This window comes from Nycticebus coucang, chromosome 4, assembly GCF_027406575.1.
Source record: "Nycticebus coucang isolate mNycCou1 chromosome 4, mNycCou1.pri, whole genome shotgun sequence".
In the NCBI taxonomy this organism is placed as follows: domain Eukaryota; kingdom Metazoa; phylum Chordata; class Mammalia; order Primates; family Lorisidae; genus Nycticebus; species Nycticebus coucang.
The window spans coordinates 124,448,691-124,475,025 of NC_069783.1; the positions used below are offsets into that span (position 1 = coordinate 124,448,691).

Here is a 26,335-nt window from a genome sequence, read left to right on the forward strand (position 1 = left end):
CTTTGCTACATCTTTTGATTGTTCTCCTGTAGGAAGTAGAGTAACGTCTGGGAGGAAGACAATTTTTGGCATGTTGGTCACTGCTGGGGACAGATTTCTGGCTGAGTTTGGGGAGAAGGGATATGTGGGTACCTAGCACGGCGTAGGTGATGCCCTGGAGGCTGAGGGAGTCAGATTCACATTTGTGTCAATGAGAAGACCCTGGGGGGCGGGGGGGCAAGGGAAATCAGCATAGTTTCTTTTAGGGTAAAGGTGCCCTGGTGAGGATGCTAGAGGTCAAATGTACCTTACCATCAGGGCTCTGTTCTCCAATTAGGAGTCAGACAGTACTGCAGTAGAAAAGTAGCAACTTCACCTCATCTTCCCAACCTCTGGGGAAAAGAAATCTTCCCTGGCAACCCAATTCCATGAGCCTAAATGTATAGCACTAGAGCAAGACAAGGCCCTTGATTTTCTTGGAGTGAGGAGATTAGAGGACCAGATGATACATACAATAATTTCATATATGAAGTGGTATGTGTAAAAAGAACTATGGACAGAGAGGAAGTAGGGGATAAACATGTACCTGATGTGGTCAGGACAGGCTTGGGTGAGTGAAGCCGTAAAGAAGAGGTGCATTCCATGCATCAGGAACAGTGAGGGCAAAGGCCTAGAGGCAGGAACAAGCTAGGGGGTTTTAGAGAAGAGTTGCCATGTGTGGCCGGAGCATAGATTGGCAGGGAGCATAGATTGCCTACTGGAGAGGTAGGCAAGGCAAGTCCTAGGGTGCTTTTAGGCATGGAATTGGATTTTAGGAGAGATGGGCCTGTCAATGAAGCCATTAAACCGAGGACTGCTATCTTAGTTATGCTTTAAAAAGAGCTCTGTGGCCTTTCGAAAGGCTGTGTGCTTGGCTTTGTTTCGTGAACATTTTTACTAATGGAGTAGGACACAGCTAGGAAACCAACAACCTTTGAGACTTCACGCGGGCAGGAGACCGAATGGTTCATCTTCTTGGGCGGGGCCCCGAGACGCCCCGCCCCCCGAGACGGCCCCCTTCCCTGAGACGGCCCGCCCCCGAGACGCCTCTTCCGAGGCCCCGCCCGCACCCCGCAGTCCGGAACCGCGCGCTTGTAAGCTGAGGTCGCGGAGGAGAACCTCAGCACCTTGTCGGTCGCCCATGGCCACCTCGCTGTTCGCCCAGGCCTGCGGCCCCTTCCGCAGAGGTGAGTGCGCTCGGGCTCCGCACAACGGGGCTGCGGCCCGTGCCGGCCGAGTGGGCGGGGGGGGCGCCCCGTCCACCCCCCGCCCCGGGAACGTGCGCGGCCTTTGCCCCAGTTCGGCAGCTTGTTGCCCCTGCTCAGCCCGCCCTATGGAGATCCCGGCTCCGACTCAGACCACCACCACCTGTGTGATCTCCGTGCCAGCTCAGTTCCCGGCAGAGGTTCAGGGTGCGCCTTTCCTCCCGAACCAGGCCTGGGCATGGATCACAGCCAGACTCGGATCAGTGACCTTGGGCAAGACGCTCAGCCCCTCTCAGCCTCAGTTGGCCCGTGTATAAAATGGCCACAGTGAAGTAGTTGGAAGAATGAAATCACGGGGTATGTAAAACGGTTAGTACAGTGCTTGGCATTTCGGCACGTAACAGGAGGTGGTCTGTAAATGTTCGCTATTCTTTTTGTTGTTTTTGAGACAGGGTCTTGCTCTGTCCTCCCAGGCTAGAGTGCAATGACGTCATCATAACTCATTGCAGCCTCAAACTCCTGGGCTCAGGCTATCCTCTCGCCTTAGCCTTCTAAGTAGCTGAGACTACAGGCACATGCTACCGTCCCTGGCTCGTTTTTTAATTTTTTGTTACCCAAGCTGCTGATTATTTAATGCAGTTATCTTTTCTGTCTTAACCATTTGTCTCCAGCTGTAGCAGCAGTGACACATTTGGCCAGTGCTTGCTTTGCCTGGTCTAAAATAACCCTTTTATTTTATAAATTATTATAACAATATATAACAATTAATTATAACAATTATAACAATAAAGGTAAATAGAGAGCTATGCAAAGTGCTACAGTTAAGTGTTTCTTTAATCCTCCCACTCCCAGAAGTTCCTAGGACGATACTATTGTCTTTCACATTTTATAGATACTAAGGCTCAGGGAAGTTGAAACTCTTGTCTGAGGTCACAGAACCGAGGTCTTTTTTTTTTTTTTTTTTTGCCGGGGCTAGGTTTGAACCCCCACCTCCGGCATATGGGACCGGCACCCTACTCCTTGAGCCACAGGCGCTGCCCCGACAGAACCGAGGTCTTTTATATAATTGGTATTATACAGAGGATTGAATGACATGGTGAATATAAAATGTTCAGTGCACATGGTAAACATTCAGTTAGTATGTGGGGTTTTCAGCCTCACCACTATTGACATTTTGGATTGATAATTCTTTCTTGTGGGGTTGTCCTGTGCATCATTGTTTACCTGTATTACTATCTTCTACCCACTGAATTTCAGTATAGCGCTCCCCTCTCCAGTTGTAGCAACCAAAAATGTCTCCAGACATTGTCAGGTGTCCCTAAAGTGGCAAAATCCTCTCTGATGGAGAATCACTGAGTTAATAGATTATTATTATTAACATTATTTAAGATCCCTAGGCTTGGCGCCTGTAGCTCAGCGGCTATGGTGCCAGCCACATGCACTGGGGCTGGGGGGTTTGGACCCAGCCCAGGCCTGCCAAACAGGTGTTTGGTTGACAACTGCAACCAAAAAATAGCTGGGCATTGTGACGGGCGCCTGTAGTCCCAGCTACTTGGGAGGCTGAGGCAAGAGAATCGCTTAAACCCAAGAGTTTGAGGTTGCTGTGAGCTGTAACACCACTGCACTCTACCGAGGGCAACATAGTAAGACTCTGTCTCAAAAAAAAAAGCCCTTACAGTCTCCTTTCTTGCTGGCAGCTCTCCATCACTGGGACTGGCGACGGTTACACACCATCTACCAGTCTGTGGAACTGCCTGAGACACACCAGATGCTGCGTCAGACGTGCCGGGACTTTGCTGAGAAGGAGCTGGTTCCCATTGCAGCCCAGGTGGACAAGAAACATCTTTTTCCTGCTGCTCAGGTGAGAATACAACCTCAGCACTTTGGGACAGTGGTCTGCCCTCGGCTCCAGGATGGGTGGTTGTTAGTGACCCAGTTGAGGATCCCCAAAGCAGGGTCTGGGACCCAGACAATGTTTTTGGGACCCAGCCATGGCCTATAGCCAGGATTTAACTTCTGGAATAACAGGGCAGTATGCTTACTTTGTGCCAGGTATTGTGCTAATATTAGTGGTTAATTTATAGAATACTTGCCACAAGTTAGACACTGTTCTAAGCACATGAGATGGCTTATCTTTTTGCTCACAATAGTCCTATAAGGTGAAGATACTAGTATTATCCTTACATATACTCCCTTGTAGGTACAATTGATAAGAACTCTAATTTATGAGTGGGTTTAATAATGTACCAGGATCATGGAGTAAATCAGCTGCAGAGCTAGGGCTCTAACTGTCTCCTGCCAAACCCCAAGTTCCCCATCATTATGCTTCCTCCTGTGCATCAAGTTCTTCCATTTGCATTCATTTCCTCTGTAGTTACATATTTAAGATGCTATTTCTCTGTCCCCTGACCTGGCAAGCTATCTGGCACATGGTATAAACACTTAGTAATCATTCACTTGTTAAATGAATGATTTATGAAAGGGCAAACCTTCTGACCTCTTCTCCTTGCCTGTTTTTCTGTTGGAGGAATTCAAGAGTTGTGGTCCCCATTTACATGTTTTGTAGCTTCTGGGGCCACTTCTTATTTTTAGAGAATAGTGTGCGTTCAGAATGTTGGGCATTGTGCTTGGACTATGGGCACAAGATGAGTTGGCAAGTGGTATTCTGGGCACCCAAATTAGTTGGGCAACTTTTAGGTATTAGATGTTACTGTGTGTCATCTCATTTAATCCTGAAGACATCCCGACCTAATCTAATCTAATCTAATCTCCATTTTGGTCTCTGGGATGATTACAAGGATTATGTGAGATAATATACGCCAAATTCATGGTGCATGACACTTGAAAAATGGTAGCTAATAATACTGTTATTGCTGTTTTCATTACAGTTGAGAAAATTGAAGCAGAGAGAAGTTAAATGGCTTTCTCAGAGTTACTGATCTATGGAGCAATTATAATTCATAGTCCAGGTCTGACTGGCTCCAAAACCCTTTTCCATCCACTATCTATGTAGTTGTAGCAGAAGCCACACTGACAGGCAGGGAAGCCCTATTTTAATTAGGAATGTTATTGTTAAGCCCTCAGCTACCCTTACACCCTCTTTACCCACGAATACACACACACACACACACACACGCGCGCGCGCGCGCACACACATGTGTGCAATACTCTCAGTGACCTCAGTTGGCACTAACCCTTCACCTTTGGCGTTAGTGGAGATGTGAAAAAACCCAAACTCTTAGTGAGGAGCAGAAGGGAATCAGCAGACAGGCCACTGAAAAGCAGCAACAGGTTCAAGGTGCTTTCCCCAAAGCCACTGTTTGAGACAAGGCTGAGTGTCAGGGCACTTTCTGCCAGATGACAGATGGCCTGATTTCTTTCTTTCCTTTTTGTTTTTTGCAGTTTTTGGCCAGGGCTGGGTTTGAACCCGCCACCTCCAGTATATGGGGCCAGTGCCCTACTTCTTTGAGCCACAGACGCCGCCCTTCTTTCTTTTTTTATTAATTTTTCTTTTTGAGACAGACTCTTACTCTGTTACCCTGGGTTGAGTGCCCTGGTGTTATCATAGCTCACAGCAACCTCAAACACTTGGGCTCAAGGGATCCTCTTGCCTCAGCTTCCCAAATGGCTAGGATGACAGGCGTTTGCCACAATGCCCAGCTAACTTTTCTATTTTTTAGTAGAGACACGGCTCCCTCTTACTCAAGCTATTCTTGAACTCCTGAGCTCAAGCGATCCACTCGGCCTCTCAGAATGCTAGGATTACAGGTGTGAGCCACTGTGCCGGGCCTGACCACCTGATTTCTGTGGTCTGTGTCATCCTTTTTCAAATAATCACTAGTATTAAAGACATAGGTTTACCTTTTGCAGGAAAGCTGGTAGTAGAAGCAAGGCTTTTTGCCAGCTTAATTATCCCTCTGGCTTTATGCTATCTTGCTTGCCTGTGGTGCTGAGGAAGCTGTAGGATAATCGTCCACATGGAGGCAGAAATGGGTATTGAAGGAGGATGTCACAGATGGTAGCCTCATTCCCTTCTGGCACATTGAGGTTACTCAGGAAGGATTTGCTGAATGCACAATGGTAGCTGAGTATAGTGATAGCACCTGCATTTTGTTTTACATCTGTAATCTCAGTAGATCATCTCGAGTCCTGCTAATACATACTGTCCCATGTTTACAGATGAAGGAGCAGTTACAGGCGGTCCCTCTGGGTGTAGAGCAGAGGGGAGTGGCGCTGTCAGCCATCTGGAGCTGGACCTGGTTCTGATTTGGATGGCTAATGGCTCCTCAGTGTTTGGTTTCCTTAGCTAAGGACTGAAGCCTGGTGGCTTTTTGCTTTTATTCCTGGCACTATGTATGGTACTGAGTTCCCAATTCTAGGACGGAAACTAGTGAGAAAGCAGGCAGAAGGGTCAGAGAATGAGACGTGAGTAGGTAATGTAGCATATTTGCAAAATCCAAAATAATACAATTAGTGTTTCAAAATTTTTCTTTTTTCTTTTTTTTTTTAAGTTTTTTTTTGGCTGGGGCTCGGTTTGAACCCACCACCTCCAGCATATGGGGCCAGTGCTCTACCCTGTTGAGCCACAGGCGCTGCCCTTTTTTTAAGTTTTTGGCTGGGGCTGGTTTGAACCCACCTCTGGCATATGGGGCCGGAGCCCCACTCCTTTGAGCCACAGGTGCCTCCCTAGGCTTTCAAAACGTTTTATTTTTATTTTTATTTTTATTTTATGACAGAGTCTCATTATGTTGCCCTCAGTACAGTGCTGTGGTGTCACAGCTCACAGCAACCTCAAACTATTGGGCTTAAGCGATTTTGTTGCCTTAGCCTCCCAAGTAGCTGGGACTACAGGCACTCACCATAATGCCTGGCTATTTTTTTGTTGCATTTGTCATTGTTTAGCAGGCCCGGGCTTGGTTTGAACCCGCCAGCCTGGGTGTATGTGGTTGGCGCCGTAACCACTAGGTTACAGGTGCCGAGCCTATTTTATTTATTTATTTGTTTGTTTATTTTGGGGGCAGAGTTTCACTCTCATCCTGGAATTGAGTGCTATGGTGTTACAGCTCGCAGCAACTTGAAACTCCTTGGCTCAAGTGATCCTCTTCCCTCATGCTCCCAAGTAGCTGGGACCACAGGCATACACCACTATGCCCAGCTAATTTTTCTACTTTAAGTAGAGATGGGGTCTCACTTTTGCTCAGGTTGGTCTGGAACTCCTGAGCACAAGCAATTTGCCTACCTCCATCTCCCAGAAGTGTTCCAAAATCTTACTAGTATCAACTTCAGTAGTAACATTTGGAGGTGATATATTCCCAGCACTTACGCATATATTAAACTCATTACATATTCAAGACATGGAGTACTGTTCAGCCACAAAAAAGATGGAGACTTTACATCTTTCGTATTAACCTGGATGGAGTTGAAATACATTCTTGTATCACAAGAACAGAAATGCAGTGTACTGAACACTAACATGAAGCCAGTAGATGATCTAATACATGCCCACACAGGAGAAAAACCTCAATTCAATTCAGTTTGGGGGGATGGGGAAGAGTGGGGAATGGTGCTCCTACCTGATGGGCACAACGTAAGGAGTACCTGGTATACCTGCTCGGTGTGGGACACTACAACAGAGGCTTTCCCTAACAAATGCAAACATTGTAACCTAATGATTTGTACCCTCCTGTTAACCTGAAATAAAAATAAATAAATAAATAAATAAATATTCAGGACAACACTATGAACACTATGAGATAGGGACTTCATTGTCTTGAGTTTCCCGATGTGGAAACTAAGCCAGAAGTTAACTTTCTTGCTTGACATTCACACAGCTGGTAACTCCAGGAGCCAGATACAGACCTGTGAGCCCTCCCACACCTGTTTAGTTAGTGATTTCTAATATTTTTTCCTGAAGAATGTTTCTTTCCCCTCAAAACAGGTGGCTTTATGGGTGGGGGGAGTCGGGAAGAATGGAGAGGATAGTAGGTCAGGAATTACCTGCGCAGTGCCCATCCTGCTTGTGTGGGCTGGTTTTGTAAACGTGATTAAACTTTAGTCTTTTTTTTTTTTTTTTTTCTTTGAGACAGAGTCTCACTATGTTGCTCTGGGTAGAGTGCTGTGGCGTCACAGCTCACAGCAACCTCCTGCCACAACACCTGGCTATTTTTTAGAGACAGGATCTCAGTGTAGCTCAGGCTGGTCTCTAACTCGTGAGCTCAGGCAATCTGCCTACCTCGGCCTCCCAGAGTGCTAGGATTATAGGCATGAGCCACCGCTCCCAGCCCCCAGTTTGTTCTTTCTTTTTTTCCTTTTAGAGACAGAATTTCACTTTGTCACCCTTGGTAGAATGCTGTGGCATCACAGCTCACAGCAACCTTCAGCTCATGGGCTTAGGCAATTCTCTTGGCTCAGCCTCCTGAGTAGCTGGGACTACAGGCGCCCGCCACAACACCCAGCTATTTTTTGTTGCAGTTTGGCCGGGGCTTGAACCCACCACCCTCGTATATGTTGCCAGCGCCCTACTCACTGAGCCACAGGCGCCATCCCCCAGTTATTTCTTATTGGCTCAGTGAATATTTGTTGAATACCATAAAATTATTAGGTGCAAAACCTGCTTTTCTTTTTCTTGCCCCATCTCAGATGGTGGTGTTTACACTGATGCAGGTAGCCTCGTTGAGGCTTACTCAGTTTTTTTCCCTTATGTCCACTGACACTTGTTAATTCCATCCTGAAAATGTGTCCTAAAGGCCACCTCCTGTGCTCCAGGAGCATTCTATTTGTAAACTGTGTTTCTCTAGTTGTGCTTATCTCGTTGTGTTAATATCACAGTTAATTCAAACTCAGCTTCCTGAGGCTGAGACCGGATTTTACTCATATTTTCCTGTCCATTGCAACATTTTGCTCTCTGTTAGTGCTCAACAGTCAACAAGTGTTTGTGGAGTTTCACAGAATTGAACTGGGAGGCTGGGCTCAGTGGCTCATGCCTGTAATCCTAGCACTTTGAGAGGCCAAGGTAGGAAGGGGATGGTGCATGCTAGTGAAGGAGTTTGAGACCTCTTGTGCCTAGGAGTTTGTGAATACCTCTTGTGCCTAGGAGTTTGAGACCAGCCTGAGCAACATAGCAACCCTGTCTCTACCAAAAAATTAAACAATTACTCTGGTTTGGTAGTATATACCTGTAGTCCTGGCTACTCTGGAGGATCTCTTCAGCCCAGGAGTTGAAGGCCGCAATAAGCAATGATCATGCCACTGCACCCTAGTCTGGGTAACAGAATGAGACCCTGTCTCTAAGAAAATAGAAAAAAAGGGGCGGCACCTGTGGCTCAGTTGGTAAAGCGCCGGCCCCATATACCGAGGGTGGCGGGTTCAAACCCGGCCCCGGCCAAACTGCAACCAAAAAATAGCCGGGCGTTGTGGCGGGCGCCTGTAGTCCCAGCTACTCTGGAGGCTGAGGCAAGAGAATCGCTTAAGCCCAGGAGTTGGAGGTTGCTGTGAGCTGTGTGAGGCCACGGCACTCTACCGAGGGCCATAAAGCGAGACTCTGTCTCTACAAAAAAAAAAAAAAAAAAATAGAAAGAAAGAAATGGACCCAAATGTATCTGCCTGTTGAGTACTAGGTTCCTGTTGGCCAGGCACATGCAGGAGGTGATGAATTGGACCTTTGTCAACTTTATGCAGTTTATTCTCTCCCTTTTTATTTTTTAATTTTTAGAGACAGGATCTTGCTCTGTCTGTCAGGCTGGAGTACAGTGACATGAACAGAGCTCACTTAATCTCACACTCTGGGCCCAATCTCCCCTCAGCCTTACAAGTAGCTAGGACTACAGGTGTGTGCCACCATGCATGGCTAATTTTTTTATTCTTTTGTAGAGATGACAGGGTCTCGATTTGTTGCCCAGGCTGGCCTCAACAACAGTTTGTTGCCCATGAGCCACTGTGCCCTGGCTGTTTTGTCTGGAATAAGTAGCAAATCTTTATCAAGTTAGGAAGTTCATTCCTCCCTCCCTCCCTCCTTTCCTCCCTTCCTCCCTCCCATCATTTTTTGAGACAGAGCCTCAAGCTATTGCTCTGGGTAGAGTGCTGTGGCATCACAGCTCATAACAACCTCCAACTCTTGGGCTTAAGTGATTCTCTTGCCTCAGCCTCCCAAATAGCTGGGACTACAGGTGCCCGCCACAACGCCCAGCTATTTTTTTGTTGCAGTTGTCATTATTGTTCTAGCTGGCTCAGGCCAGGTTTGAAATTGCCAGCCTTGGTGTTTGTGGCCAGCGCCCTAACCACTGAGCTATGGGTTCCACCAGTTTTATTCTTTAGAGTGAGTTAGTCTTGGCTGTAGTGAACATAGGCATCCTAAGGATAAATTTAATTTTTATGTATGTGAGTTTTAGACATGACTTAAAGCATTTTTTTTTTTTGTAGAGACAGAGTCTCACTTTACTGCCCTCAGTAGAGTGCCGTGGTGTCACACAGCTCACAGCAACCTCCAGCTCTTGGGCTTACGCGATTCTCTTGCCTCAGCCTCCCGAGCAGCTGGGACTACAGGCACCCGCCACAACGCCCGGCTATTTTTTGGTTGCAGTTTGGCCGGGGCTGGGTTTGAACCCGCCACCCTCGGTATATGGGGCCGGGGCCCTACTCACTGAGCCACAGGCGCCGCCCTGACTTAAAGCATTTTTGTATGAGGTACCCCTAAACCTTTCCCATATACACAGACTTGCCTTGCTTGACAGTTGCTGGGAAGGGGGTGGTTTGCTCTTTCTTGAATTTTCTCTTGGGAGTTTGGAGACCACTGTGCAGGTCCAGGTTGCTCATTCACAGACACAAAGGACCAAGAGTGACCACTGTGAGTACCTTTGAAGGTCAGGCCTCTCTGTGTAGAAAATGCTGCACTATTGAGGGAGTTAGCTGTTAGCCTTTAACATCAGCTTACGTAGGTCAGAAAGGATGAACAAAACCAGATCTACTTTTTTTCTCAGCTGTTTTTAATTTTGTTTTTGAGTATATTGACTCTTCTTTCTCCTTCCACCCTTTTCTTCCCAGTTGCTGCTTGTCTCTGTAGCTGTAGCTGTCTCTTTCTCAGGTTGTCCTTTCATGAGTGTACATCACCACCAGCATTGCTTCCTCTCCCAGTCTTTTTCTAGAACATTCCTGCAGTTGGCTATGGTATGGTATGTTGCCTGAAAACAGCCCAGTCACCATGATAAAATGGGGAGAGTTGGCTGCGTACAGGCTCTGAGGAAGGGACAGAGAAGTTTGTGCTCTTGAGCCATGTGGCTGTTTCTTGTTGGGTGGCATTCCTCAGTTTTGAAACCTGCCGATTCAGTACCAGAGTGATAGCGAGTAGAGATGCCATCCCTTTCACTGATGGAGGTAGATGTCTTTTTTTTTTTTTTTTTAATACAGGTCTTTATTTTACAATATATATAATTACATGATTAAAATTAATTTAACACAATATACAAAGTTTTAACAATAGTTTTTAAGTTCAACAAGTACTTCAAATACAGAAACGTTGAGATGGCAAAATTGTATGATTCAACTTTTGAACCTAGATCAAATTCCATGACTCTAGCTCACTAGCTCAGGCTGAACATTCACCCTCCGAAGCACTTCTTCAGGCATGTGAAAAACAGGACTAACAGGCTTAATCTGTTCTTCTCCTAAAAGTGACAATCCAGCAATTCCAAATAATGTATGAAAAGGATCCACCATATCTCCTGGCCTGTGTGCAAATCCCCGTTTCTTCATCTTGACATGCTAAGATAAAAATACGAAGTTTCTCTCTTATCAATCCAATGAAGCCTTCCAATTATTTTTAGAGATGCCAACACCCACCTTGAATAGCATACATCTGGTAACTTCTCTGGCCTTCCATTGAGTCCACATGAGGGTAACTGTCATTCACAAAGCCACCAAGTAAATCAGAATTTACTTGATGCAACTGTCTAGTAATAGCCAGGAATCCTGTGCAACAATAGATCTGCCCAGCATGGGATTCACAACCTGGTCTGCAACCAAATCCACCATCAAAGTTCATACAGGATAAAACAAATTCAATTGCCTTTTCCACATTAATAGCATCAAGCTTCCCCAAAAGAGCCAAAGTAGCCACTGCACAGAAAGAGAATCTTTTTTTTTTTTTGTAGAGACAGAGTCTCACTTTATGGCCCTTGGTAGAGTGCCGTGGCATCACACAGCTCACAGCAACCTCCAGCTCCTGGGCTTAAGCAATTCTCTTGCCTCAGCCTCCCGAGTAGCTGGGACTACAGGCGGCCGCCACAGCACCCGGCTATTTTTTTGTTGCAGTTTGGCCGGGGCTGGGTTTGAACCTGCCACCCTCAGCATATGGGGCCGGCGCCCTACTCACAATCTTGTATCAATTTCTCCTTCGCTGGCCCCCTCTGTTCCAGTGCTCCTGTATGCTGACATAACTACCACAGTGCATGCTGGAACTCCCAGCAGACCATTAACTCCAGTTAGACCAGCTGCTTAGTGGGACTCCATATGTCTCCAGCAAAAGAACCATCTTCTTTCTGTAGACTTTGAACATATTCCGCAACTTTGTTTACGTCAATAACATTAACACTACCATACAGAGTAAGAATCTGGACAGCACTCAGAGTGTATAAAAGATGAGGATTGGGCAGCGCCTGTGGCTCAGTGAGCAGGGCGCCGGGCCCGGCCAAACTGCAACAACAAAAAAAATAGCCGGGCGTTGTGGCGGGCGCCTGTAGTCCCAGCTACTCGGGAGGCTGAGGCAGGAGAATCGCGTAGGCCCAGGAGTTGGAGGTTGCTGTGAGCTGTGTGAGGCCACGGCACTCTACCCGAGGGCAATAAAGTGAAACTCTGTCTCTACAAAAAAAAAAAAAAAAGATGAGGATCGTGTCCAATACTAGCACTTTATTCCACCACACGCATGTTGGCATGACTTAATAAATGTCAGAATTTCTTCTCTGTTCATGCGATGAAGCTGTCCCATTAGATCCATTACTGTCAGACCCCAACAGATGCCACTCATTCTCAAATACTCAGACATGTAGTAGTCATAATCTTTCTTAGAGCCATAGGAAGCGATATAATCTGCATGTTTCTCCAATAACAGAGTGTCAGGTGCATCTGATTTGATAATAACATCCTTTTGTGGAGTGCCCATGTCTATGAACCAAAAAAAAAAAAAAAAAAGGGAGGTAGATGTCTTAGAAAATGCTGATGGCGAGAAAAGAGGGAGGAAGGAGATGATGTGTGCTAGTGAAGGTGCTTGTGATTCTAGCTCTGTGGAGAGGGATCGTCCGGCTTTCTTCCTTGGGGCCTACACCTGGCCACCGCCTCTATGCTCCCTTTCTATGTGAGTTCCTCCCTCTGTGAGAGGAAGATGGGGAAACCTGTTTTGCCTTGCTGTCGGGACATGCGACCAGAGATTTGGGCTATGAACAACCGAATGCATGCCAGCCAGTGTGATTGTTTTACTCTCTGCCTGGGAATATTGATTCCCATCGTGTTTCTGGAGATGGGATGGAGTCATGGGGCAACTGGCACATCTGTCATTGATTCAAGGAGTAAGTAAGAAGAGCTGTGGGGTGAGAGGGGCATGTCTTAGTGTCTGGGGAGACCTGACTGGTATGTGCACGATGAGACAGTTCCAGTAGGGTAGCCTCAGTGTGTTTTGCTGCAAGGCAAGGGAAGGAGGTTTTCAGTGAGGTTCCTGCCTAGGCCTGTGTGGGTCTTAGAGACTTATGCTTCATTTTTTAAAATTTAATTTAATTTTTCATTCTTTTTAATTTCTGATTAATATGAGGGTACAAACCATTAGGTTATATAATTTACACATGACAGGTTAAAAACCAGACTCCAGTTGTAGCTGTATCCTATACCCAGGGAGTGTGCCATATACCTGCATCGTACCCATTGGTTATTTGTTTTTTCATTCATTCATTTATTTTGGAGATAGTCTCATTCACTTGCCCTGGTAGAGTGCTGTGGTGTCATAGCTCACAGCAACCTCAAAATCTTGGGTTCAAATGATTCCCTTGCCTTGGCCTTCTGATTAGCTGGGTAGCTCTGATCACAATGTCCAGCTTTTTTTGCGACGGGGTCTCATTCTTGCTCAGGCTGGTCTTGACCTCCTGAGCTAAGGTCATTCACCTGCCTCAGTCTCCCAGAGTGCTAGGATTATAGGTTTGAGCTACTGTGCCCAGCCAGTCATTTTTTTTTTTTTGTAGAGACAAAGTCTCACTTTATCGCCCTTGGTAGAGTGCTGTGGCGTCACACAGCTCACAGCAACCTCCAACTCCTGGACTTAAGCGATTATCTTGCCTCAGCCTCCCGAGCAGCTGGGACTACTGGTGCCCACCACAACGCCCAGCTATTTTTTTTTTTTTTGGTGGTTTTTTTGGCCGGGGCTGGGTTTGAACCCGCCACCTCCGGCATATGGGACCGGCGCCCTACTCCTTGAGCCACAGGCGCCACCCAACGCCCAGCTATTTTTTGGTTGCAGTTCAGCTGGGGCGGGTTTGAACCCGCCATCCTCGGTATATGGGGCCGGCGCCTTACCAACTGAGCCACAGGCTCCGCCCCAGTCATTTTCTTTTTTTTTTTTAATTAAAACTTTTTAGATGCTTGTAATCCTAGTATTCTGGGAGGCTGAGACAGGATGATTGCCTGAGTTCAGGAGTTCAAGACCAGCCTGAGCAAGAGTGACCCCATCTCTACTAAAAATAGAAAAATTAGCTGGGCGTTGTAGTGGGCTCTTGTAGTCCAAGTTACTTGGGAGGCTGAGGCAGAAGGATCACTTGAGCCCAAGAGTTTTTTTTTTTTTTTTTTTAGAGACAGTCTTGCTTTGTTGCCCTCAGTAGAGTTATGTGATATCATAGCTCACAGCAACCTCCAGCTCTTGTGCTTAGGCAATTCTCTTGCTTTAGCCTCCCAAGTAACTAGGACTACAGGTACCCGCCACAATGCTTGGCTACTTTTTTTGTTGTTGCAGTTTGGCTATGGCCAGGTTTGAACCTGCCACCCTTGGTATATGGGGCCAGAGCCCAAGAGTTTTGACATTGCTGTGAGCTATGAGATGGGGTCTCACACTATTGCCCAGGCTGGATTTGAACTCTTTCTTTCTTTTTTGAGACAGAGTCTCACTATGTTGCACTCAGTAGAGTGCTGTGGTATCACAGCTCACAGCAACCTCAAACTCTTGGGCTTAAGCGATTCTCTTGCCTCATCCTCCCAAGTAGCTGGAACTAAAGGTGCCCACCACAATGCTCGGCTATTTTTTTAACACTTGGTAGGACGTGGTACTGCAGCAGAGGCAGTCCTTAATAAAATATGATTTTTGCCCTGGAAGAGGTTTCTTGGATGCTTGAAACGTGTTCTCTTTGGAGGTCACATTTGTGCTGCTACAAGGCTTTGAGCCCGCAAGGTCATGTTCACAGTAAGATGCTCCAGAAACTACTCTCTGTCTTAGACTTTCTCCTCCCCAGTTTGTTCCTGCCTGCTGGAATTGTACATTCCTGAGCTGGGCCAACCTCTCTCCCCACAGATGTTTTAGTAGCTATAAAATGATTTTTTTTTTTTTTTTTTTTTTTAGAGACAGAGTTTTACTCTGTCGCCCTTGGTAGAGTGCTGTGGCGTCACAACTCACAGCAACCTCCAGCTCTTGGGCTTAGGCGATTTTCTTGCCTCAGCCTCCCAAGTAGCTGGGACTGCAGGCTCCCGGCTATTTTTTTTTTGTTGTTGCAGTTTAGCCGGGGCTGGGTTTGAACCCACCACCCTCGGTATATGGGGCCAGTGCCCTACTCACTGAGCCGCAGGCACCACCCAAAACGATCATTTTTTATCAGTTCTCTGAATGACACAGTCCTGGTAGCTCTGAATCCCCATTTGTAACTGTGGATGAGTTTCCTGTTTTGCCATTGTAACAAATGACCACAAACTCAGTGGCTTAAGACAGTACACATTCATTATCTGATAGTTCTGGAGCTCAGAAATCCAAAGTGGATCTCACTGGATTAAAAATCAAGGTGTCAGCAAGATTGAGTTCCTTCTGAAGGCTCCAGGAGAATCCATTCCTCTTTCCGTGTCTGTAGGTCACCTGCAGTTCTTGGCTTGTGACGCCACCCAGTGTTCCGACCTCTGCTTCCATCATCACATCTCTGACTCTCCTGTGTTCTTCTTTCCCTTATAAAGACCTTTGCGATGACATGGGCACACCATAATTCAGGATAACCTCCCCACCTAAAATCCTTAACACCTGCAAAGTCCTTCTTGCCACATGAGGAGACGTAGTCACAGGTCCTGGGGATTAGAACGTGGACACCTTGGTGGCGGGGACGGCTTGCTGTTATGTTGCTGCCCATACACCAGCTGTCTTCTTCCCAGGTCAGGTCTGCCTGTTGCCTGCAGCACAGCACCAGCCCTGGGGGCTGCAGAGCTTGGTTAGCACTTAGGGGTCCATAGCTCAGCAAACACATTTATGCCCCCAGGTGTGTCAGGGACAGAAGGCTGGAAATGAGGAAGGCCCTTCTCACACTTCCAAGAGTATTTCCCATGGGACCAGTTCAAGGGAAAAACCAAATAAGCAGTTTTCCAGAGTGACACACAGATTGTTACAGAAGTACAGCCGTTCCATGGGTGCCCCTTGTCTCCATGCATTCTTGCCACAATGAGAACTTGGCAGCCATGTGGTGTAACAGATGCTGTTCACTGATCACTCACCTGAGCCGGGTACTAGGCTCGGCATTATGTATGTGTCGTCTCAGTTAATCCTCAAAATAGCCCTGTCAGGTGTTAATTTTGAGGAGAAAGAAGGGAAAATTTTTGTAATCACAGAAATAATACTAGTTATAGAAAAACAAGAACATATTGGCAGACATTCGTACAAGTTTTGCCCAATCAGAGTAGTGTAAGAACTTGGTTACACAGGTGAAATTGTGGTAAAAGGGCTCATGAAAAACAGTGCTCCCCCTCCTTCCCTGTCCTTTGTCCCCAGAGGCAATTGGTTTCAATTGTTTATTCTTGAAGTTAGGTTGTGTTGTGGTCCACATTTCTCAGGTGGAAAGCAGGCTTAGAGTAATTTGAGTATTACTTAGAGAAGAGTGGTAGAATTTGTTTTTGGTTAGAAATGGCAGAGTAGTAATCTGTTTAAGATTATGGAGTCATGCCTGGGTTTCAACCTCACACAGACCACTTATAAGCTGTGTGGCCTTGAGCAAATTGCTTAACCTCTCTGATCCTTGGTTTCCCCCCAACTATACTGTGAGGTAAAAATATAGCGTCCTATAAAGTTTCAGAGAGATCAAATGAAAGAATATGCATATGGGCGGCACCTGTGGCTCAGTGAGTAAGGTGCCGGCCCCATATATTGAGGGTGGCAGGTTCAAACCCGGCCCCGGGCCAAACTGCAACAAAAAAATAGCCGGGCATTGTGGCGGGTGCCTGTAGTCCCAGCTTCTCAGGAGGCTGAGGTAAGAGAATCGCCTAAGCCCAGGAGCTGGAGGTTGCTGTGAGCCGTGTGACGCCCCGGCACTCTACCGAGGGTAACAAAGTGAAACTCTATCTCTGCAAAAAAAAAAAAAAAAAAAGAATACGCATAAAGCACTTTATGCACAATTTGACATATACTAAGTATAAGTAGGCTCTTGATAGCTAACAATTACTATGGTCACAATTATTGTTATTCCAAATAAAATATCCCAGGCTCTTATCATCATGGATATTCATTCTTTCACTGGTGTTGGGCATATGGCAGTGGGCAAAAACACAGAGTCTGTGCCCTCATTCAGATTAAGGTCTTAATCAAAATGACCATATTAATTGATGAGAAATTCTGGCTGTGGAAAAGTGCCGTAGAGGGGCTGCGGGAGTGTGTAATTAAGGAGTTTGACTTAAGGGCAGAGATGGCAGCCCAGAGAATGGTGCTTAAGCTGACATCAGAAGGAAAGGAGGAACTAAGAACTGGGTGATACAGGGTATTATGACAGGGCACATATGCAAAGGCCCTGTGGCAGTGTGGTGTGTATTTGTGTGTGGTGTCCTTAGGGGACTGCAGAAAAGTCATCATGGTACAGAGGGGTCCTGCTTCTTATCTCAGAGACCCCTAAAGGCTTCCTGTGCCTTCCACCTGCTGACTGGTATAGCTGTGGTCAGAGAGGTGAGCCAGTATGGGGTGTGGGGGGCAGTTTGAATGAATGGTGCTGTTGTGCAGACAGTCTATGGTGGGGTCACATGGCTAGAGTTTCTGCAGGCATTGGCTCAGTGGAAAGAGGGTTTGGAGTTGGGGAGGGTGAGTCCTGGCCCCTCGGGACCTAGTAGCTGCCCTGTTGTGACATCCTTCCTTTCCTGGGGCTAGGTGAAGAAGATGGGTGAGCTCGGGCTTCTGGCCATGGATGTGCCTGAGGAGCTCAGTGGTGCTGGCCTTGATTACCTGGCCTATTCCATTGCCATGGAGGAGATCAGCCGGGGCTGTGCCTCCTCTGGGGTCATCATGAGTGTCAACAATGTGAGTGCCCCTCCTGCACCTTGGGCACAGAGGCAGAGGGAGGCTCCCATGGGCAGGTGGGCTGTAGCCATGTGTCCCAGCTTCCTGAGCATAGCCAGGCCTTGATTCTTATTCCTGGGTCTCCCTGAGATGTCTCTACAGTTGGTCTTACTAGATAAGCCCCTTCTTGGGGTGTGGTCCATGGGCTTGTGGGCCTCCCAACTAGTCCCTGCCGTCCTCCCAGTCTCTCTACTTGGGGCCCATCCTGAAGTTCGGCTCCAAGGAGCAGAAGCAGCAGTGGATCACGCCTTTCACCAGCGGAGACAAAATTGGCTGCTTTGCTCTCAGTGAACCAGGTACCAGGTGGGGCCCTGTCCTCTCACCTCACAATCAGGGTGACAAGACTCAGATGGGAGCTGGGTTGCTCCAGGTGGGGGTATGGGCAGAAGGTGCCCATGCTGCGATGGGCAGTTGCTTGCAGCCTCGGAGGCAGAAAGACAGGCCTCCAGCATGGGCAGTGGGGCAAGCGCTGGCTGCCTGCTGTCCGCCAGGGACAATGTTCTTGCCTCCACTGGGCTGGAAGGAAGGTTGGCTTTGGGGTCCTGCCAACATGAAGATGCCCAGCTCCTGCACACCTTGTTTTCCTCTGAGACTAGTCACTGAGAGCTCTGGGAGCTTGTGTGGCCCTGGAATTTTCTCTCGGGAGCAGACCCTGAATTTTGGGAGGCTAGGTTGCAGGGTTTCCTGCTTACCAACTCAGGGGGCAAGTGGGTTGCCCTTGGGTGGGGAAGGGGTGGCACTGGACCCTGAATCTGTGTATGGTCAGGGAATGGCAGTGATGCGGGAGCCGCTTCCACCACTGCCCGGGCTGAGGGTGACACATGGGTCCTGAATGGCACCAAAGCCTGGATCACCAATTCCTGGGAGGCCTCGGCTGCTGTGGTCTTTGCCAGCACGGACAGATCCCTGCAAAATAAGGTGGGGACCCCGCAGAGGGGTCCTGTCAGACCGTTGAGCTGCAGTCACTCCACAGTTCCTAGATCTGACACCCCCTCCCCCTGTCCTGCTGTCCTTGCTCTGGGGCAGGTGGGGATGTGGCTTTTCCTCCCTGGCTTGCCACTCTGCTTTCCCCTGGAGCCAGCGGGGGGGCATCACGCCTGAGGGAGCTGGGGGGAGGCGGTTGGTGCCTGGTGTGCTGGCCTGAGGGTGTGATGGAGGAGCAGCCTCTGAGGAAATTGCTTGGTCTGCCTGGTGCCTTGCAGGGCATCAGTGCCTTCCTGGTCCCCATGCCAACGCCCGGGCTCACACTGGGGAAGAAGGAAGACAAGCTGGGCATCCGGGCCTCATCCACAGCAAACCTCATCTTTGAGGACTGTCGCATACCCAAGGACAATATGCTGGGGGAGCTGGGGATGGGCTTCAAGATCGCCATGGTGAGCTGGCAGTGGGGGTGGTGCCCCAGGGCCAGACCTAGGTACCGGAAGGCCAGCCACTGACCGGGGCTGTCCCCACAGCAAACCCTGGATATGGGCCGCATTGGCATTGCTTCCCAGGCACTGGGCATCGCCCAGGCCGCCCTCGATTGTGCTGTGCATTATGCTGAGAACCGTATGGCCTTTGGGGCACCTCTCACCAAGCTCCAAGGCATCCAGGTAGGGCAGCGGCAGTATCAGGAGCTGGGCCTGGGCGTCTTAGCTGTACCTGTGTCCTTTTTCTTTCCTCCTGACTTTGGAGGGCGGGAGGGGCAGCTGCTAACCTGAGGGTGGGGTTGTTGCAGTTCAAGTTGGCAGACATGGCCCTGGCCCTGGAGAGTGCCCGGTTGCTGACCTGGCGTGCTGCCATGCTGAAGGACAACAAGAAGCCTTTCATCAAGGTGCCATGGGTGGGAAGTGTGGGCCTGTGGGGTCACTGCTATACATGGAGGCTCCTGTAGGCCACCCACTGACTCTGCCTCCCCTGTGATCAGGAGGCAGCCATGGCCAAGCTGGCGGCATCGGAGGCTGCAACTGCCATCAGCCACCAGGTGAGTATCCCAGTGAGTGACCAGGTCAAGCCCCTTTGGATTGGCTGGGGGGCTCCTGCGGCCCCCACCTGAGCCCACCCCAAGATAGACTGTGGAGGGACAGGGCTGGGAACTGCGTCTGAGGGCGGATCGTCTTCAGCTTTGTTTCTTGGCTCTGCTCGGCAATGGTACCTCATTTTCCTCATCTGTGTGGCTATCGGGGGCTGAGTCACACTCTGGTATGAAGACCCAGGTTGGACAGGTACAGGGCAGAGTTTGCTCTTCCTTGAGGACAGGGGTCAGGAGGAGGACCTGGAGAAGAGTGACCAGCTGGCCCTTGTGTGCGCTGATCCCGTCCCGTCTTTCCGTATGGGTGGGGGCTTCGCCTTCCTGAGCCCCTGTTCCCCTCTTAGGCCATCCAGATCCTGGGCGGCATGGGCTACGTGACAGAGATGCCAGCTGAGCGTCACTACCGCGATGCCCGAATCACTGAGATCTATGAAGGCACCAGTGAGATCCAGAGGCTGGTGATCGCCGGGCACCTGCTCAGGAGCTACCGGAGCTGAGCCTTCTGCAGGGCTGCCTGGGGCCACACTTCCTGAGGACTGTAGAGAGGGGCCAGGAGCCATGTGGCCTTAGCTTTGACTGCTGGTCAGGGCTGGACAGCTTGCAGGGGCCAGGCATCCTCACGCCAAGCCCCCTGGACTGGCTGGGGGGCTCCTGCAACCCCTCACCTCAGCCCACCCCAAGTTAGACTGTGGAGGGAAAGGGCTGGGGCCTGCATCTGAGGGCGGATCATCTTCAGCTCCCTCTCTTGGCTCTGTTCTGCAAAGCTGCTTCATTTTCATCAGTGTGACCATGGGGGGCTGAGTCACACTCTGGTATGAAGACCTAGGTGTGACAGGTACAGGGCAGAGTTTGCTCTTCCCTGAGGACAGGTCAGGAGGAAGACCTGGAGAGTGAGTGACCAGGATCCAGGTCCTAGGCAAGCTGTGGCTCTGGGCCATGGAGCCCACAGGACTGTAAAGTAAGGTGCATGCAGGCAAGTGGTCTGTTGCGTGAAGTGTGGATAATAAAGCATGCCTGTCCCCTGCCTTGTCCTCGTGTCCTCGCCTGGTCCTGGGTGCGGAGGAAAGATGGTCTCTAGAGCTCTACCCTCCCATAAGCCCCACCCTGTTCCTGGGGACTGTGAGAAACTGAGTCAAGCCCCAAGGGGTGGCTGTGAACAGGGTGGGCCAGGCAGGGCCACTGGCTACAGAAGGATGGATTCTTGGGCAGGTTCAGGCTCCAGGCAGGAGGAAGGGGACAGTGGAGGGCTCGGGCTGGGGGAGTCAAAGCTGTGGAGTGCCTCAGAACCTAGGTGCTTAATCACACAAATGCTCTAGTGGCCAGCCCTGAGCTGGGGTGGGGTGGGGTGGGGTGGTGGTGGTGGTGGTGGGGTGTGTGTGTGGGGGGGGTGGTGGTGGGGTGGTGGGGTGTGTGTGTGTGTGTGTGTGTGTGTGTGTGTTTTATTGCCCAGGGTCCTGGTGCCCGTGCTCTGGCTTTGGGCGGAGGTACCTCTGTAGCAAGCCAGCTCTTACCTTTTGGGCCAGTGTCGTGAGTGAAGCAGCTGGAAAAGAAAACAATGAACAAAGAAAGATTTCAAAGGAGGTAGGGACACCCCTTCACAGAGCTGCGTGGGCACTGGGAGGTGTCAGGAGGGAAGGGAGATAGGCAATTCTTTAGGAGCTACCATCTGGGGGCGCCATTGCCATTTGTGGGTTTCTGTGACACTGTCCACCTCCAAAGGGTGCAGCTGGGAGCTGCCGCTCTGCAAGGTGGCCCTACCCTTACCCTCTTTCAGGCCCATGCACAAGCCCTGCCACAGTGCCCTAAGCACTATGGGTAGGACAAAGGTCCCCAATGTAGGGACTCTCGGCTACTGTTAGGGGTGGGCAGGGCTGGGGGCAGCATTTAGCCTCTGGTAGAGGGAGCATTGTGGGCCAGGTAGGGCAGGCATAAGCTTCATCCTGCAAATTTAGGTCCTGATTCCCCACCAGGTAGGGTAGGCTCCTGTAGGCGGGGTGGGTGCTCAGCTCCAAAAGCTCAGCACGAGATGCAAGGTAGTTCTTGAGAAGCTTCCTCCCTACTCAGGCGGTGGCCCGGCAGCTTACAGCAGTTTGATTACATGGGCCTGCCTCCTGGTTCCAGGTAAGTGCATAGGATCTTGGCCCCTGGCCCACACCACCTCTGGTCTCCCCGGTCTGCCCTGTCCCCAGCCTCAGGGGCTGAAGGTGCCAGGGCAGCCTGGGATCCAGAGCACCTCAAGAAGCAGCCAGATTTTACCAGTCCCACCTAGGGGCTGTCAAAGGAAAAGAGCCCAAACTCTGTAAAATAATTTAAAGAGGTTTATTCTGAGCTGAATGTGTGCCACTGTGGCCAGGAGAGCCACACCCACGGAGCCTGAGCAGTGGGTCTCGCTGTGGTTGGGTTACAGATTAGTTTTATACGTTTTAGGGAGATAGGCATTATATGTAAAGTCGTAAATCAATACCTGGAAGGCACACATTGGTTTGCCCTGGAAAGGTGGGACATCTGGAAGTGAGGCGTTACAGGTGGGTTTAAAGAGTCTTTGACTTGTAATTGGTTAAAGGATTAAAGCTGGCGGCGCCTGTGGCTCAGTGAATGGGGCGCTGGCCCCATATGCCGAGGGTGGCGGGTTCAAACCCAGCCCCGGCCAAACTACAACAAAGAAATAGCCGGGCGTTGTGGCGGGCGCCTGTGGTCCCGGCTGCTCTGGAGGCTGAGGCAAGAGAATTGCGTAAGCCCAAGAGTTAGAGGTTGCTGTGAGCCGTGTGACGCCACGGCACTCTACCCAAGGATGGTACAGTGAGACTCTGTCTCTACAAAAAAAATAAATAAATAAATAAAAAAGAATTAAAGCTTTGCCTAAAGACTTGGAATGTTTTAAATTAAAGAAACTTGTTAGAGACTAGCCACCAGATGTGTACCCAGACTCTAGTGATCTGTTAATTGATGACTTGTGGGTGTCATTTAAGCTTTGCCTTGCAAAACCTGAGGCCGGGTGCGGCGCCTGGGGCTCAGTGAGTAGGGCACCGGCCCCATATAGCAAGGGTGGCAGGTTTGAACCTGGCTGGGAGGGAAAGGGAGACGAGACTTGTCTGACCTCTCTTCCCATGGCCAGCTACTCAGCTTTAGGGTATTTTAGGGATCCGTTGGCCAAGAGGGGGGGTCTATTTGGTCAACTGGAAGGCTTAAGATTTTATTTTAGTTCAAGTGGCAAATGAAAGCCGGTCTTCAGCTGAGTCACTAACCCCAGGTGGGGTCCATGTGAGTCCAGGAACAGTGGGGAGGGGGTGTTCAGAGGCCCCATGGCCTTTCCAGTGAGGTAGCACTGGCTCCTGGTCCAGATGGGGGATGGGGACCCGGCATGTGGTTGAAGATGTCTTTGGGTCCTTCCTCAGAACAACCAGGCTGGGGATCCAGCTGGCTTGGTGTTCAGGCTCATGTTCTCTACCATCTACAAGGGTCTGAGCTTTAAAGGCCAAAGATGACCTGCTAGAGCCACACTCCTTCCAGGGCAGGCACAGCAGTCAGCCCAGGCCATCTGTGTTCCCCAGGATGGCAGTCCCAGCGAGTTTCTGGTTCCCACACCTGTCTGGGCCTCAGGCAACCACCAAAAAGAGCCTCATAGCTGCAGGGCCACAGGGCAGACCTCAGAGGCCAAAGGTCCTCCCGTTCATGGATAAAGTAGCAATGAGGGAGAGTGTCAATGCACAACCCTAAGCAAACAGGAAGCTGGACTCTCAGCTAACACTCCTATCTTGCGACTAAATTCTGAACTCTATCCCTGGGTCCGTTTACAACTGAACTATTTGAGAGTAAATTGTAGACATGCCCTTTTGCACCTAAATTCTTTGGTGCACATTTCCTAAGAACAAGGACACTCACTTACACAGCGAGACAGTTAAAAAGTTAGGAATCATGGCTTGGCGCCAGCCACATACAGCCCAGGCCCGCCAAACAATGACAAGTACAACCAAAAAATAGCCAGGCATTGTGGTGGGCACCTGTAGTCCCAGCTACTTGGGAGGCTGAGGCAAGAGGATCACTTAAGACCAAGAGTTTGAGGTTGCTGTGAGCTGTGACGCTACAGCACTTTACCGAAGGCAACATAGTGAGACTGTCTCAAAAAGAAAAGTTGAGAATCCTAACCCTGGCCACTTGTCACATCAGATCATGGTGGTGGTGACAGCCGTTCTTTTAAAGGTCCAAGATCCTGCAGGTCACCTGTCTCCTTGCATCTAGGTCAGCTCCTCAAACTGAAATTTGGTTTTCATGACATTTGCAGTTTTGAGTGTTCAGGCTGGTGGATTTGTAGTCTCTCACTCTAGATCGGTATGGGGATTCTCCATAATCAGATTCACGGTATGTATTTTTTTTTTTTTTGAGACAGAGCCTCAAGTTGTCGCCCTGGGTAGAATGCTGTAGCATCACAGTACACAGCAACCTCCAACTCCTGGGCTCAAGCGATTCTCCTGCCTCAGCCTCCCAAGTAGCTGGACTACAGGTGCCCACCACAACGCCCGGCTATTTTTTGGTTGCAGCTGTCATTGTTGTTCGGCGGGCCCGGGCTGGATTCGAACCCGCCAGCTCAGGTGTATGCGTCTGGTGCCTTAGCTGCTTGAGCCACAGGCGCTGAGCGCGGTATGTATTTTTGGCAGTAATAGTGCACTGATATCCCTCTATTCGGATATGATTATTTCTATTTTGTTTTCATTAATCTCTTGAGGTCTATTAATTATATTCTTCTTTGTAAAGAACCAACTTTTGGCTTTATTGACATTCAGTATTTTTTTTTTTTTTCAAACTCTTGGGCTTAAGTGATTCTCTTGCCTCAGCCTCCCAAGCAGCTGGGACTACAGGCGCCTGCCACAATGCCCACCTAACATTCAATATTGTTTTTAAAATTGTATTTGATAGTTTTATTGCTCCTTCTACATTTTTGTGGATTTAATTTGCTATTCTTTTTCCAACTTCCTGAAATGAAAGTTCATTGACTTTTTTTTTTCAGTCTTAGGATCTTGCTCTTGCTCAGGCTGGTCTTGAACTCATGAGCTCAAGCAGTCCACCTGCCTCAGCCTCCTAGAGTCTAGGATTGTAGGTGTGATTACTGCCCTGGCTTTTAGTCTTTTTTTTCTAACAAATGAATTTAGTTATACATTTCCCTCTAAGGATGGCTTTTATTTCATTTCATAAATTTCAGTATGTCAAATTCTCATTACTCTGTTTTCTGGCTTGCATTGTGCTTTGTGTCTTTTCTCCTGATTTATCTAGAAAGGTATTTTAGGCTCAGCACCATAGTACAGTGGTTACAGCGCCAGCCACATACACAGAGGGTGGCGTGTTCAAACCCGGCCCGGGCCAGCTAAAACAACAATGACAACTGCAACAAATAATAGCCGGGCATTGTGGCAGGCACCTGTAGTCCCATCTACTCAGGAGGCTGAGGCAAGAGAATCGCTTAAACCCAAGAGTTTGAGGTTGCTGTGACCTATGACATCATGGCGCTCTACCAAGGGCGACATAGTGAGACTCTGTCTTAAAAAAAAAAAAAAGTATTTTATTTATTTATTTGAGACAGAGTCTCACTTTGTTGCCCTCGATAGAGTGCTATAGCATCAAAGCTGACAGCAACCTACAACTCTTGGACTCAAGCGATTCTCTTGCCTCAGCTTCCCAAGTAGCTAGGACTACCAGGCACCTGCCACCTGCCAGCTATTTTTAGAGGCCAGATCTCACTTTGGCTCAGGCTGGTCTCGAACCTGGAGCTTGGGCAATCCACCTGCCTTGGTCTCCCAGAGGGCTAGGATTATAGGCAGTTACCCCCACCATGCCTGGCCTAGAAAGGTGTTTTATTAATGAGGTTTTCTTAGGTATTTTTGTCATTTTTTAAAAATTATGATAAAATTTACCTTTTAAACATTACTTGTAAGTGCACAACTCAGTGGCATTTAGCATACTCACAATGTACAACTGTCGTCACCCTCTAGGTCCAGAACATTTTCATCACACTAAAAGGAAACTCCATACCCATTACTACTGATTTTTACCTGAATTGCATCATGGTCTCAGGACATTTTCTGCATTATTAAAAATTTTTGAAATGTGTCGAGATTTGCTTCACGGCGTTTTTGTAAAAACTGAATGTTGTTTTAGAGATTTTTTTTTTGCATGTTGATACATGTAGCTCCAGTTCACTTATTTAGATTGCTATATGGATTCTCAGCGTATAAATACATTTGAGTGGTTTCGGTTTTTATTGTATGCCACGGCACAGTGAACATTCTGGACTGTTCAAGTGTGGGAACTGGTGAGCCTGCTGGGCCTTAGGCTGTTGTTTCTTTAGCTTTATCAGATAAAGCCAAGTTGCCTTTAGGTTTGATCACTGGTTGGATCACTCTCTACTGCAGTGGTTCTCAACCTTCCTAATTCCCTGTTGTTAACAAATGGAAAAAAGGGGTCATGACTCACAGGTTGAGAATTGCTGCTGTACCGTGTGCAGGAGTGTCTGGGACGCTGCATTTTCCCGTTCATTGGTACTGTCTGACTTTACAATTTTTCAATTGATTATGATTT

General features: G+C 48.7%; 1 protein-coding gene and 1 pseudogene across 1 annotated transcript; one reads left to right on the plus strand and one right to left on the minus strand.

The window, feature by feature from the left end:
* The first annotated feature begins 1,087 nt into the window (after positions 1–1,087).
* ACADS (acyl-CoA dehydrogenase short chain) lies at positions 1,088–20,794 on the plus strand. Its single transcript, XM_053588262.1, has 10 exons — positions 1,088–1,205; positions 2,921–3,084; positions 17,566–17,715; positions 17,939–18,050; positions 18,521–18,672; positions 18,957–19,127; positions 19,209–19,346; positions 19,472–19,567; positions 19,661–19,717; positions 20,110–20,794. Exons 1-10 carry the CDS (start codon positions 1,160–1,162, stop codon positions 20,260–20,262), a joined length of 1,239 nt encoding a protein of 412 aa, XP_053444237.1. The 5' UTR covers positions 1,088–1,159; the 3' UTR covers positions 20,263–20,794.
* On the minus strand, positions 9,753–13,417 carry LOC128583754 (geranylgeranyl transferase type-2 subunit beta-like; annotated as a pseudogene).
* Positions 20,795–26,335: the final 5,541 nt, after the last annotated feature.

Bases quoted from the DNA above. Each gene is read 5' to 3' on its own strand.
- ACADS (XM_053588262.1), top strand. From the start codon at position 1,160: ATGGCCACCTCGCTGTTCGCCCAGGCCTGCGGCCCCTTCCGCAGAG. The intron at 17,716-17,938 runs GTGAGTGCCCCT...CCGTCCTCCCAG, and splicing joins TCATCATGAGTGTCAACAAT to TCTCTCTACTTGGGGCCCAT. The intron at 18,673-18,956 runs GTGGGGACCCCG...GGTGCCTTGCAG, and splicing joins ACAGATCCCTGCAAAATAAG to GGCATCAGTGCCTTCCTGGT.